The sequence below is a fragment of the Bombus vancouverensis genome, chromosome 12 (genome assembly GCF_051014615.1).
Source record: "Bombus vancouverensis nearcticus chromosome 12, iyBomVanc1_principal, whole genome shotgun sequence".
Classification (NCBI taxonomy): Eukaryota; Metazoa; Arthropoda; class Insecta; order Hymenoptera; family Apidae; genus Bombus; species Bombus vancouverensis.
Window position 1 is genome coordinate 3,308,686 of NC_134922.1, and position 15,560 is coordinate 3,324,245.

The 15,560-nt window shown below is 39.1% G+C and overlaps 1 protein-coding gene across 4 annotated transcripts in view; it reads right to left on the bottom strand.

Moving 5' to 3' along the window:
• Window positions 1–7,985: 7,985 nt before the first annotated feature.
• The window catches only part of LOC117165031 (KICSTOR complex protein SZT2), a 34,477-nt gene continuing 26,902 nt past the window's right edge, over window positions 7,986–15,560 (bottom strand). For 3 of the 4 annotated variants that reach the window (XM_076623440.1, XM_033348496.2, XM_076623441.1), the window contains 10 exons: window positions 14,507–15,343; window positions 14,053–14,347; window positions 11,727–13,642; window positions 11,512–11,606; window positions 10,995–11,421; window positions 10,442–10,817; window positions 10,035–10,200; window positions 9,589–9,805; window positions 8,406–9,466; window positions 7,986–8,311 (listed from right to left, as the gene is read on the bottom strand). In XM_076623440.1, the coding sequence (XP_076479555.1) occupies window positions 8,177–8,311; window positions 8,406–9,466; window positions 9,589–9,805; window positions 10,035–10,200; window positions 10,442–10,817; window positions 10,995–11,421; window positions 11,512–11,606; window positions 11,727–13,642; window positions 14,053–14,347; window positions 14,507–15,343 (5,525 nt within the window). In that variant the 3' untranslated portion in view covers window positions 7,986–8,176. Of the gene's footprint in view, window positions 8,312–8,405; window positions 9,467–9,588; window positions 9,806–10,034; window positions 10,201–10,441; window positions 10,818–10,994; window positions 11,422–11,511; window positions 11,607–11,726; window positions 13,643–14,052; window positions 14,348–14,506; window positions 15,344–15,560 lie in introns of those variants that run through there. The other variant, XM_076623442.1, reaches the window with a different exon arrangement.

Sequence of the window (15,560 nt, forward strand, 5' to 3'; positions counted from 1 at the left end):
CAGAGACTGCGGAACGCAATAGGAGAACTGGACTTGCACTGGCCGGAGGAAAAGTGGGAATTCGTGTCCAAGGATATATATCCACACTTCCGCCTGTTCAGAAGGAGTGTTCTGCAGGCAAAGGAGCAGAAGAGAAGGACAATCCAACGAGAGAGAGGGGGCACGCAGTCGCAGGGACGACCTCCAGAGAGGAGAATTACACAACATGGCGAACTGATACACCGGCCTCCAAGAAGAAGTCCAAGACTGGCACGACGACTACCCGAACAGCACAGAGGCGGAGAGGAGGAAGAAGAAGAAGATCCCGCAACGCTGGGCAATATAGGGTCCAGTGATGACGACGATGGTAACACCAACAATGACAACAACAACAACAATCACGGAGTAGACTAAATCTAATAGCGGAAGAAGAAGTCCCACAAGAAGAAAAATTGGAACAACAACGGCATTGGATTCAAGATAGGAGAATTAGTACAAAAGAATAGAAAATAATAAACACAGAAATAATACAAGGAAAGGAAAAACGACAAGAAAGAACTGGGGAGGAAACCCTGCGATCGTCGGTGCAGGCGGTATTCATGCAAATGAATACTGTGACGGTGCAGGGAATAATCGGCTGGAAAGCCAACCTACTGGGACCGAGCTATACGCTGGCAGCTCCGCCTCCTCGTGGCCCCCGCTGGTAACGGCGCGGCGAGATGCTCGCATTGCGCCGCGCCGGCTAAGTAAGCTGCCGCCCGAAAGGGCAGGTTCAACTTGTCCAATGACCCGAAAGAAGAGGGCAGGGTTTTTCCAAGTCGCGTGCTGACCACCCATGCGCGCCGTTCCCCGGGCATTGGGCGCCTGAAGGTAGATGGTAATTTAACGAACACCTGTTTAGCGAAGCCAGTATGAGTTTTATACTCGAGGAATGGCGCGGTCGGCCTCAAGCCGAGCCCTTGCATGCTCAGACTACTTGGGAAGAGAAACACTCCGCAGGGAGGACTTGCTTATGTAAGTCTATGGGGGCTGGCAAACCCACGTTTCCGCAGCCAGGGAGGACCGTCGGGACAAGCGTCCCGCTTACGTGAGTCCTCTATGTACATCGCAAGGAAGGTCGCCGGGAATGTAGGCAAGAGGCTCGTCTATGCTCTCTCTACGTGGCCTTGGGTAGTAGCGCACCCACGATCCTGATGCCAAGGATAGGACCGTCGGGATAAGTTCCCGGGTACTTTGTACCTTGAAGCCCCCGCTTACGTGAGTCCTATCTGGATCTGTCGAGTACGGTTAGCAGGTCGCCGGCCGGCAGTGACGTGGCGGTACATCCACACGGTAGTCCCACCAATGACATAGGATGGTACCACGGGCGGTCGAGTGTAAGCCCGGAGGGAGTAGCGACCCATCTGCTCGGCCAATTGTGGGTTTGAACTATTGGTGGCAGTGGTTGATGGCCAAGATACTGGCAAGAGGGCCGATTTAAGGGGTAATGGCTCGCCCCGAATGGCCTTCGGCGAGTGAGCAGCGTCCCACCTGCTCCGGAACCGTCCTGGTGAGACGGCAGGGCTTAGAATCGCCCCGTTCGACCTGTAACGAGCGAAGGCCCCTGCAGGCTTAACTAATCAAGGTAGCAAGGCACAAGGTGCCTTGCGCGCTGGTTGGGCGTATCCCAACCCCTATGGCCCTAGGAGTGCCCGGGTACTGTGTGGCGATAAGTTAACGCCGAGAAAAGCACCCGTTAACAAAGACTGACAATACTTGGGAAGAGAAACACAGGACAGGCCTACACTTTTGAAACAACTCGAGGGCGGTCAAATATAGATATAACCCTAGCGAATCCAGAGGCAACACCGCTCGTGCGAGAATGGAGAGTTCAAGAGGACGGAACCTCCAGCGACTACAGAGTCCTGGAGACGCACCGGGTTTTCGGGATAAGAAGTACCGAACAGCAGCTTCAGGAGAAACGATACGATACACGATTGGGAGGTATTCCAAAGAGTTATCATAGAGGAGAGAGAGACACTCCGAGGGACCACCCTCCAGCAAGCTGAAGACGTAGAACGAATGGCCGAACAAATGCAGGCGGTCCTTATAAGAGCCTGCGACGCGGTCATTCCTAAGAAGAAATGGCATTACAGATCGGTACCATGGTGGACGCCCGAGCTCACCCGAGCAAAGAGGAACACCTACCGAGCAAGAAGAAGGTATCAGGGGGCTAAGGACCCCGCAACGAGGGAAGAAGAGAAGCTGCGGTACAAGGAAATTAGAAAAGAGTACACGAGGTTGATCACGAGACAGTCACGGGTAAACTTAGGGGAGAAGAGGCAGTATCGACCCTGCGGACGCCACAAGGAGATACCTCCAACTGGCGAACGACCGCGGCGGCAATGCTGTCCGCCCTCTTATCCGGCGACCAAGAAGAAATGGACACGCCGGAGCAGACAGAGATCAGGAGGAGCATGACAACCCCTCCAAGCGAAGAAGACACCCCAGAGTTCCGGTTCGAAGAACTCGGCGGCACTGTGAAACGACTGAAGAGGGGCAAATGTCCTGGCCCCGACTTGATCGAAGCGGAGATAATACAACGTGCCTGGGGGGGGGGATCCACCAAGAACTCCTCAGGCTCATGAATGGCTGCCTCACTTGGGGGGTCTTCCTAAGAATATGGAAAGTGGGGAACGTCATTACCATCCCGAAAGGACCAGATCGGGACAGAAGTAGTCCGAAGTCCTACAGACCGATTTGCCTACTATCTATGGTGGGCAAATTGCTAAAGGATGATGGTTACAAGGATGGCGACCATTTTTCACATGCACGAGATGTCCTCGGATCGTCAATACGGCTTTCGCCCCGGAAGATCGACGGTGGACGCAATCATCAAATTCAGAGAAACAGTCGAGCAAATGAGTGACAAGAAGTACGTCCTTGCTATAGCATTTGCATATCAGGAGTTTTCGACAACGTCTGGTGGCCGAACGTAATGCACGAGCTGAAGAGAAGAGGCTGCCCCAACAACTTGTATCGACTGACGAGGAGCTACTTCTCGGATAGAACCGTGCAAATCACCGGGAAAAACGAAACAGTCATCAAACCCGTCACGAAAGGATGCCCGCAGGGATCGGTCCAAGTTTCTGCAACCTAGTATTCGATGACCTGCTGGCTGAACTAACGACAAGCGCGATAGAATGTGAACCTATCGCGTACGCGGATGACATAGTGATCCTAGTCGCTGGAAACGCAAGGATTGAGCTACAAAAGAGAGGACAAGATGTAGCTACACGCGTTTCCACGTGGTGCACCAGGAAGAAACTATCGCTATCGGCGGAAAAGACGGAAATGCTGCTGGTCAGGGGTAAATTGGACGCGGAGAGACCACCAATCATCACGATCAACAGCAAGAGTATTAAAATAGGACAAGTGATCAAATACCTGGGAGTGCACCTTGAAAGAGGCCTGAAAATCAATCGGCATGTGTACGAAACAACGCAAAAGTGCCAGAGACTATTCAACAGCCTTGCAAGAGTGGCCAAGACGAAATGGGGACTCGGACACGCGGCCATGAGTATCCTGTACAAAGGATTGTTCGAATCGATAACAACTTACGCCGCAGCCGGCTGGAGCGACCTGTTGAATGGGAAAATGGTAGGCATGCTGATAAGATCACAGAGAATGACACTCCTCCAAGTGACGAAGGTCTATAGGACAACGTCAACGGAGGCACTACAGGTCATTGCAGGTGTAATACCCATCGACCTGCTAATTGAGATCAGGGCGAGAGCCCACAAGATGAAAAGAGGACTGGACGAAGCAACCAATCACAGAGAGCCATCGTCAGGAAAGCCATTGAAAAATGACAAGAACGATGGTAGACCACACTGAAGGGCAGAACAAGGTGCAAGTACTTTGACAGTGTCAAGGATAGGCTTGAGGACCGCTGGGTAAGACCAGACCTCTACATGACACAGTTCATCAGTGGTCACGGGGTTTCAACAGCAAACTCAGGACATTCCGACTGAGCGAGATAGACACGTGCGACTGCGGAGAGATAGAAACCCCTCATCACATCTTAGAGGATTGTTCAATCTTCAACGAAGATAGGCAGAGACTGCGGAACGCAATAGGAGAACTGGACTTGCACTGGCCGGAGGAAAAGTGGGAATTCGTATCCAAGGATATATATCCACACTTCCGCCTGTTCAGAAGGAGTGTTCTGCAGGCAAAGAAGCAGAAGAGAAGGACAATCCAACGAGAGAGAGGGGGCACGCAGTCGCAGGGACGACCTCCAGAGAGGAGAATTACACAACATGGCGAACTGATACACCGGCCTCCAAGAAGAAGTCCAAGACTGGCACGACGACTACCCGAACAGCACAGAGGCGGAGAGGAGGAAGAAGAAGAAGATCCCGCAACGCTGGGCAATATAGGGTCCAGTGATGACGACGATGGTAACACCAACAATGACAACAACAACAACAATCACGGAGTAGACTAAATCTAATAGCGGAAGAAGAAGTCCCACAAGAAGAAAAATTGGAACAACAACGGCATTGGATTCAAGATAGGAGAATTAGTACAAAAGAATAGAAAATAATAAACACAGAAATAATACAAGGAAAGGAAAAACGACAAGAAAGAACTGGGGAGGAAACCCTGCGATCGTCGGTGCAGGCGGTATTCATGCAAATGAATACTGTGACGGTGCAGGGAATAATCGGCTGGAAAGCCAACCTACTGGGACCGAGCTATACGCTGGCAGCTCCGCCTCCTCGTGGCCCTCGCTGGTAACAGCGCGGCGAGATGCTCGTATTGCGCCGCGCCGGCTAAGTAAGCTGCCGAGGGCAGGGTTTTTCCAAGTCGCGCGCCGACCACCTATGCGTGTCGTCCCCTGGCGGCGGACGCTTGAAAGTGGATGGTAATTAACGAACACCTATTTAGCGAAGCCAGTATGAGTTCTATACTCGAGGAATGGCGCGGTCGGCCTTAAAGCCGAGCCCTGCACGCTCAAACTACTTGAGAAGAGAAACAAATAGGACGATTATGAGAAGGGCGTAAAGGGCGGCGTTGATCCGTACGTCTACCACCTACCGTACGGTGTCACATGGGGCTTTGTGTGTGCTTACCGGCAGCATGCCGATTTGCATCAAGGCATGGTTGCGGTGGAAGCAGTATGGAGTATCAACGAGAACTCTGAAGAAATGGCACATGTTGGGCAAGAAGAAATGAAGGATTTGGAGACGGAGGCAGAGGACAGGTGGAGATTGGAGTGGGCGTTCTACAACCCCTACAATTGGACTAGGAGACTGGTAGAAGATCCGCTGATCTTCTACAAAAGAAAGAGGAAGATCAACTGCCACACGATGCAGATCCTTACGGGACACGGTATCTTTAACTGTTACCGTCGGCAAAGAGTCGCACACCAGTTGTTGGGATTGTGGTGCGGTGCTGGATGACGCCGAGCATGTGCTCTTTTGGTGCCCTAGATGGACGGAGGAGAGAACGGAGTTAGAGGTCGAGATCGGTGAAGATTTTAAATTGGAGAACCGGGTCGCTGAGAAGATGGCCGCGGAGGAGCGGTTGTGGAATAGATTTTATGATTTCTGCACTAAGGCGATGAAATGCCGGCTTTTTAAGGAAAGGGAGATAGAGGCCAGGAGAAGAAGGGAAGGAAGGAGGAGAAGGATCAGAGTCGAGGAGAGAAGATAAAAGTTTGGGTACGTTGTGTAGATGCCAACCCGAAGTAATGTCGAATGACCGTACCGGGTTGGTGCCTCGAGTACCGTAGCAGAGGGAGAATGAGGAGTTTTTAGTGGGTATGGCGATGTCACCTGCCGAGTCCTACATAATCCAGAGACGCGGGTCTCTGGGTATGCGCAATAGCATTTTCCCCTCCCCGCGCGCGCAAAGAAAGGGGGGTACCGCAAGGAAGCGTCTCAGGTCCAATATTACACATTATACACAGCCGACATACCAATAGCAAAATACAGACATTCGCGGACGACACGGCTGTACTAGTCAGGCACACTAATACAGAAACAGCAGACAAATTACTACAACAACATATCACAAAAATAGAAAAGTGGCTGCAAGATAAATAAATAAAAGCAAACCCCGATAAATGCAACCATATTACATTCATACTGTGAAAACATACACCACCAAACATCCTACTGAACGGCACGCACATATCGCAAACAAGGCAAGTCAAATACCTAGGACTCCACCTAGAAACACAACTCACATGGAAACAGCATATTAAATCAATTACAGACGAAATACAGACAACAAGGAGACAAATGCATTAGCTAACAAGTCGAAAATCCAAATTAAGCATAGAAAATAAATTAAAAATATACAAAACGATCATAAAACCAATCTGGACGTACGGAATACCACTATAGGGGACAGCAGCAATGAGCCATATAAACAAAATAGAGACAGTACAAGCTAAAATTCTTAGAACAATAGTAAACGCCTCATGGTACCTTAGAAACGAGGATATACGGAAGGACCTGGGAATACCAACGGTCAAAGAGAAAATTAGCAGATACTCAGGAAAATATAAAGAAAGAATAGGAACACATCCAAACCGGCTAGCTGTGGAAACGATCAACACCTCAAACATGGATAGAAGACTGAAAAGGAAACACCCAGCAGACCTCACAAAGGACACAACCTAGCAAACACGAAGATGGTATCCTGCTGGGGGTAGCCACCCACATGATAATCAAACAGCTAAAAAATTCTACCAAATGTCAAACTGGACAAATTGTGAATGTAAAGAATTAAATAAAAAAAAAACTGTAATCTAGAGTCTATCATAGCCGTAATAAAGCTCAGCGAGAAACGCTTAGCATAGCATATAAGAGATAGAACAAATGCACAAAAATGTATTAGACATTTTGTATATTTTGTGGAATATTTATTGCCTTTTTTATGTAGATGTTATCAAAGAGTGATAACAGTGATTGATTATAGTCGATGTGACGGACTTACTGTTATTACAATTGGATCAGAAACATGGCTCAAAAGAAATCCGACGCGGTTCAAATAGAGTTCATAAATGTTCGAAACATTACTATAATAATTTTAGGCACCCTTTTTTTACGTGGAGGAAATCTTCATAGACATCTTCCTTCAATTATTGCCGAATCCTGGCCGGTTAAATGGTGGTCTACCTCAGCACGTTAGGGAGAGCTTCCACAGTCCTCTCTCTGCGCCTCATTCTTGACTCGTCCTCTGGGAGAATACATCTACTACTAAAATGCACTTCAGTCACACGACGCTATGTGACTACACCATAGTGCCGCGTCATGTGCGATCGCAGTCTTCCCGAAACCCAATGAGATAGAATGCTCATCTTTGTGTAAAAATCGCAGAACTTTTGATAAAAATAAGATATAACAATGAATCTTGTTTAAAGTTAAAGCTAAGATATTGTAGAATAAGGAAAAAATGCAGAAGAAACACAAACAAGTCTCACAAGTATCACAAGTCTTACAAGTACAGAAGTATCACAAACAAGTTTTGACTTTGAAAATCTATATTAGATTTGAAATTTTCTGACAAAATTGCGATTTATCCATTACTATGTATTATTGAATTTTTATCACGGCTTATTATATATCATTTACTATAGATTTTAACATTGAATTTAAATCTAATCGCGAAATTTATCTAGTCCTTCAGGATTCTAGGAAAAATGCGATTTCAATGAAAAAATAAAATCATAATTTTTCTGGTTTACTTGCTTCGATAAGACTAGTTTAAATTTATGCATTGTATTTATTCATATAGAAATGCAAACGAAACGTTGGTCATTCCTAGAGTGCGACTGTTTATGTACATATGTATGTATTTATAGATATGCGGATTTTATACTTCGTCTGTGATAATATAATACTCGCGATTGATAGTAAATGGTGGTGTTGTTAATAATATAAAATTGATGAAATAATATAGATATTAAACTGAAAATTATTTTTCGAACAAACAAACAATAGATTATAAACTTAAATTTTTGGAAATTAGAAAAATATATTTTTTGTACAAATTACAGCAATGAAATATAGTATAAGATAAACAAAGAAAATATACATAATTCTTTTAAACAATAAAATTAGTGTCACATGTATGTTAGTTATACGACGTATAAATAATAAGTACAAGTATTTGGAAAATTTTTTCTTTGGAATGTCATTTACTATTGACTGTAGAGACCCATCCACAAATTAAAACAGCAAGCATTTACAAAACCTTCTATTAAATTATATGTGTCTTCTACACAACATGGAGCATTAATCATTTCTTCTGATTTACAATAAACTGCATACAAATCCTGAAAATAAATGAAAAATTATAATAAGTTTAATTACATGTTGCATGTGTATATAAAGTACATAAACAATAAAAACATAAAAAATGATACGAACCCCTCGTGAAGCATGTAAATCTATAGTTAACATCATGAAAACTTGAAAGAAACTTGGATGTAATATCAGTAGATGAGTAATATTTCCATCTGGTGTATTGAATTGTTTATGATGTTCTTGATATTTATTTTGCAAAACCTTTGATAAAGTTTGATACCAAGAAATTGGTTGATTAATAAATGGCCTCAATCTTGGATCCAAGTTTAATAAAGGTTCAACGTGAGCCAAAGAACAAAGTTCGGAGAATTCGTTATAATTCATTACAGATTTACTTTCTAATAATTTATTCCATAAAAGATGCGTTCTACATTGTAATGCTCCGCGTTTTATCATATTCATTATATGCATGCGAGCCGCATTTGCTTGAGACATTATTGTTTGTTGCATGAGTTGCTCGTGCGAGGAATAATAACCTAAATAATTAATCGATTCTTGTCGTATTTGAATTAAGTGTGGCGATGAAGAATTCACCGAAACACTTGGAGGATTTACATTTTGAGTTAACGGAGAATTAGGTACTGGTGGAGGTGTTGGTGCTCCCGTATTATTACAATTGGTACCAAGAGTAGCACTGTATAATTTAGTATCACCCTTTTTATCATTTGAATCTTGTTTACATTCTTGAAGATCCGAAGAAGATTCGTTTATAGTATCCATATCAGCCTCGGTATAAGTACTTGGAGATTTTTCGACACTGTACACCGTACGAAACTTCCCAAGTTTATTGTTTTCTACTTCTCTTTTTGGATATAATTCTCGTTTGCTTGTTAACATTAAATAGTATTTTAAAGTAATTTCGGTTTTTTCTACTTGTGGAGGCTGTCCTAAATGTGATACAATCAGAACAACATCGAAATCATCGGTGTATTTAGTATCTTGTGCGTCGCAGTAACTAATTAAAGGAGTACTTTTTAAGCTTACTAGAACATATTCACTTTCTTCAGAATGTTGAAGATCACTTTTCATTATAAATACACGCATATTATAAGTCTTCTCATGAGATAATAAGTAAGAATATAAGGTCCGACCTGATATCGCTAAATTGCGAATAGTCACTACATCTAAAATATAAAAATACGTTTATTGTAACTACTTATTTGTTTATTTGTGCTTTTCGCGATAATAAATCCCATACAACATATTTTAAAAGAAAACTAGAAATATTTTATTTTATTTCACTTACCACTGTATATAAGATTTCTCGCGTAATTTGGTGCTTTGCTATAATATTTGTTAAAATCATCAAGAAAATGAATCAAGTGATAACCTTGCTGTACTAACAAGGGCCCAGTCCCAGCTATGTACGAATGGATGGAACGTAAATGAAAATCATATGTAAATGAATGTAGATGCATACTAATTTTAATTTTATCACATGCATCCACGAAACTTAGCATAAACTGTAACAAATTAAAATTTTGTTATATTCTTTAATTAAAAAAAACAAATGAAAAGTATATAATTATAGCATATCAAAAAAATAAGAAAAAATGAAGATCTTATTTTTCTATGAAATTAAATTATAGATACACATGGAATTATAATTGAAGTTTGTAATACACTTTATAACATATTTAGTTTAATATCAAAAAACAGTACACGAGAAAATAAAAAAGTCAGGTAACTTACTTGATTCACTAAAGCGCTACTGGCTTTTGTTTGAAGTCGACTGCATTCAATAATATGTAATTTAACAATGAAAAATGGCTGTGATAAGTGAATTTCAAATAGTAATACTCCTCCAAGCATTGACTTCTTGAGATAATAAGATTGTTGCTGAATTGGTTCTTCAAAACTGAAAGTAATATTAGTTAATTATATAAATATTATTCCGTGAGATAATTTTCACAGAAGTGAAGGGGACGTATTGAAAATTTATAGAGTTAAGCTAGTGTTTCTAAATTATACTCCTATTAGCATTGACATAATATAAATATTAAAATTTTTGAAGGCACATAGTCTGACATTATCCTGTTTTTGAAAAATTTGATTTCTTTACTGAACATTAAGTTATTTAAATTTTAGCAGAGCTTTACCTATTATCAGGTGATTCTATTTGCACTGAACTAAAGCCTAATGAGTGAAGATATTGCTTGTATTCTGACAACATCAAACTGCACAATTCTTTATGCCATTTTATAAGGTTTGTTTGTTCATCTTGACCTTTTTGCATTTGTTGAGATAGTTGTTGACATACGTTGATGCCTGCATTTAAAGACGATTGTGCCGAAAGTGAGTGATCTCTTGTAGCCGCAGACTGTAAGCGCCATGAAGGTAAAAATAATAACGGTGTGTGGCAAAAATGTATTAAACGAGAATATTGTTTAAAAGTATTTAAAGCGATGATTGAGATTGGGATATTCGGAGCAGCATTTCGATTTTGCCACATTGCATATAGCTTGTTCAAATCTTCTGAAAATTGTAAAATAATTGTATAAGTATTTAGTTCCAAAATTTAATCGTACTGTTTTACCGTATAACATTTATTATATCGTAATATTAATATTGTAATATATTAATATTTAAATAGTAGAAAAATTAGTCATATGTAATAAATAGAATAAAATTTAATTTCATTTCTTCATTTACCTTTCACCTTTTTTTCGCGTAATCGCAAGTCTTGTAAATCACAAACTGCTTTTATCGTCGGATCTATATTGCTATGAAAGTAATTATTAGGTTTTACATCACGCATTGTTTGACCAATTACTTCATTCCATGAAAATTGATTATGTTTTATATTTTGCGTTCTGTTATTCAATCTTATCCACTCTTTCCCATCGTTGTGTGGCACAGCAGAAAACTTTGTAAGACTTTCCATGTCCATAATTTGCAAATATTGTGAATTTGCATGTTCCCTCGAGAAACTTGGTCGATGGTGGAATATACCTAATTTTTGCATTATTACGTTTGTAAAAAAGTTTGATCTTGATGATAGCCACGTGCCCAAATTTGTAGTTTGCTTTATTAATTTTTCAGATTTCTCTTTTGACCAATTATACGTATAAAGAGCTATCTACGGTTGTAATTTAATTTGAAATTAATGGTACGAAGAAAAGTAATTTCACCTATTTATAAATATTTACATATATCTCTTTTAACTTACATTATCACTTCGAATTTCCGCAAGTAATATTCGTTGTCTTGATACGAAATTAGATTCTAATATCAGTGGATTGAACTTTTGCAAAAGTTTTTGATCTGTAATAAACAATTGCTATATTTACTTGTTAACTTTTTAATATTCCTTGTACTAGCAGTTTTAATGGATAGTAGTCAAAAAGAGACCCCTATCTTATGGCTATAGAAAAATATAATTACCTTTTGGGATAAGTAATTCTGGCTGAACTGTTTTGCTGAACGAAGCTTTCCATTGATGAAAGTTTCTAGCTATTAAAATACATTTAGTGTAGGTACCTTGTACATCCTTACTAAAGTCACATGGTATGTAAACGGGCAAATCTAACTTCCCTTCATTTTCTAACACAGAATAGTTATTATTTTTTAGTTTAGTTAATAATTCCCCATTTGAAATATATTTTTCGATGAAGGGTTGTCTATCTTTTAAGACAAAAGATCTGCTGGATGTATCCGGTGCTTGACCTTGTATAATAGCTTCTAACTCTGTAATAATCGTAGATATAGGATGTCTGTGATTAAGAATTACTTCATGCCTTTTTACCGATGGAACTCCAATTTCTAAAGCAAATCGAAACCATTGCGATAACGTTACACAGTAGATACCGTGTAGTTTTCCCTCTTCACCCGACTCGAATCTATCAATTGTTAAATCATGCATTATTTTTGGCAAAGCATCAATTTTTACCGAAGTTTGATTTTCTTTATTTTCAATAGATATCTCTTGAGCATCTTTTGTAAGTGGTTCTGTCAGAGGAGTTAACAAAAATTTATATTCTGTAACTAAGTCCCAAATTGCATGTTTAACTGCGGAACATAGCTTTTGTAATAAAGAGTCAAGATTAACTCTGCCTTGTTTCCAAATTTTAAATTCGATCAAAGGAGGTGATTCCGCGGAACTTTGATCATAAATTGACGTTGATACGATATTTTTAAAATCTTCTACGTTTATCGTTTCAGGGAAACTATCTACTGGGAATTTATTTTCTAATAATTTTATAGGTTCACCGTGTTCTCCTGTAATTGCCAAAGCTATACAAGCGATTCCTACACTCCCACTGGAGTGACTTTGATTACACAGAAAGATGTCTGATTCAGAAACTCTTTTGATAGATCCTTCGAGTTGTGAGTAATCTTGAAAGTGATATTCTGGTCTGTTATCAGTATATTTTGGTATATACAAAAATTGAAGTATATTTTGACGCAAATAAAATTCTAAAGCAGTTATGTATAATACGCAATGCTTCTGTACATTTAAACGTATGATAGATTCTGGCGATTTTGGCGGTTGAATAAAATGAACGTCCGCAGGTGTCAATTTACACATAGGATTTCTTGCTAACATAACAGAAAGAACTTCCAGAACCGCATCATCTAAGCGATTTTGTAAAGCTTGTACCAAATCGCGTTTAACTTCCGGCCCCGCGTCGGAAATTCCATGTACCATTAAGATGATCGAATCTTCAGTTTTATTTAAAACGTTTGATTCTTTTTCGCTAAAAGATCGAACTCTAGGTCTTGTATCATTTGCCGTAGCATTATCATTCAGCTTAACTTGTGATAGGGAGACTACACTATTGCTCCGAGAAACGACAAGTTGTTCATCGCTTTCCGATAATTTGTTTTGTAAAGTTTTTCCATCGCTAATTTGTTCGTGTAATCTTAAGTAAAACACGTTTTTATTATTTTCTTGGTATACAAACATATTACTCCGGTTACTAACAGCCAATCTATTAAGCACACCGTGTAGAACTTTTATACCTCGAGAAAGTCCTGATCTCCCTGGACCAGTTTTTAATCGAGGATGCAGTCGAAAGGTAAATTTCCAAACAACACGACATCGAAACATTCCTGGGGTGAAATTTTGTATTAAATCTCTATTTTGTACAGCATTACTAAATTCACTCGTCATCTCTGATTTCCAGTTATAATCTTCACTTGATTCTGTTTCTAAAAGTTCCGAACATTTACTTGTTTTGTGAAGATTTTGCAGAAGTAAATATTGGTTTACTCGACGACAAGTACTCTTTATTTGAGAGACCAACATTTCTTGAGTATGCCAATAACTATTTACTTCGGGCGATATAATCTCTAAAAACCTATTGATGATAACAATTTTTATTATGGTCCATTTCTAAGATATTTTTGATCTTTACATTTCATGAATGTTAAATATACATAAATAAAAAGGATAATAAATTGTAGTTAGTTTAAAAATTAAAAAAAAAAATTGATTGTAGTAGTTTACAAAATTTTGAGCAACCAAACATATCAACCAATTTTGAATTTCATCGATTTTTAGATAGAATTTTCAGTTGATACGTATATATAAAAACATATCTAAAATTAGAGGCAAAGGATCGAATTTTTAATACCAAATACTTGTTAAAAAATTTTCTATTTAAATTTGTATTATAAAATTTATGTATGTACATAAGCAAGCAGTTCATTTTAAAATATAATGAAATGAAATTATTTTATGTTTTGCTTTAAGAATATTATTACTTACCTACAATGAAAGTAGACACTGACATAATCATTTTCAACGTTTAAGATTAACCAAAAATTGGGTAAGGAACTTTTACGATTATCCAGATCTATTAACCATTGAAATCTGTTTTCCGACGTATTACTTTCTTCAAATCTGTCCTCAATATTTTGGTCTTCATATATTAAATTAATACCGTCAGAATAAGATTCCTCAGATTTAAAATTTGTATTAGGCTTATTTTCTGTACGACAGCTGTTGTTTTCTTGTTGTAGCTCTTGCGGATTTTCTTGTTCCAGATTTTTTAGGGCATTATCTGGAATATTGGCGATATTAAAATTGATAAGTTTTCTAACAGACTTTTCGTGTTATGCGTTTTAATCAAGTTTCATATTCTATGTACTATTAAAAAATATTCTACAGTAAATATTATACATATTTAGTGTTATAAAATGTTTTTGAGAAAAATACATACTATCTTTTGTTTTTGATTCCTTTCTCTCGTTCTTAGACTGTTCTGGTACAATATCGCTCACTTTTTCCATATTTTTCACAAAATAAAACAAGTTTCCTTCTTGACGAATACAATATTTATCAATTTGAAGTTTCTTTAACTCACTTATAAATTTTGGTTTGCTATCATCCGAGGGGAATACAAAATATAAAGGAACTTTTTCCACTTTGCAGCTAAATCTATCCGTTGATTCCGAAACGTGATTCGCTACGAAATTTAAAACGTTCTCGTTTATAACGGGTTGATCTAGGAACGCGGTTGCGGTTTCATCTTGTAACAGCCACTCAATTTCATCTTTTAAATTGCTTATAGCATTGTGTTGGCTTAAAGGTAAGTGAGACATTTTTTCTTGAAAGAATTCGTTTTTAGCATTATTTTCTAAGCTGCTTCCACTTTCCGTTCGCAAACTGCCTATAGGCGAACCACTACAAAAAGATGTTGCTCTTAAACCAGAATACCGTTCTAAGCTTACTTCCAATACTTCTTTTGGGAGATTCAAACAAATGATGTCCAAAGTGATTTTTAAATCAGCTAAGCTTAAGCCAGCTATATTTCCATCTTTATAGTCTTCCATCTTTTGCAAAATTTCCATGAAACATGTTGGCAGAGATTTTACAGGGATGCTACTAAGACCAGATCTAGATTGGAATCGAATAGAACAACTTAACTGTAAGAATAGCGGTTGCTCTCTTCCGAAAATGCTTTTTCGCTGGAAATCGCTGTTGACAGATTCTATAGAACCATGCCGTGAAATTTTCGGAACTTTGTTGACATTTGCGCCTGGCCACGTTACATTCCCTGATTGTACAATTAAAAATCAAACATTTATTTTTTATCTATTACCTATTTATTAGACATGTTAAAATTATATTAAGAATACTCTTATATATGCATTAAAAATATATACATTTCTACGTAATATTAAAGATTATTTAATTCGAAATATTATTATGCTTGTTTATTTTAAATAATTAAATATCAGTTGTAATATTTTTATTTTATATCGGTCAAAGTT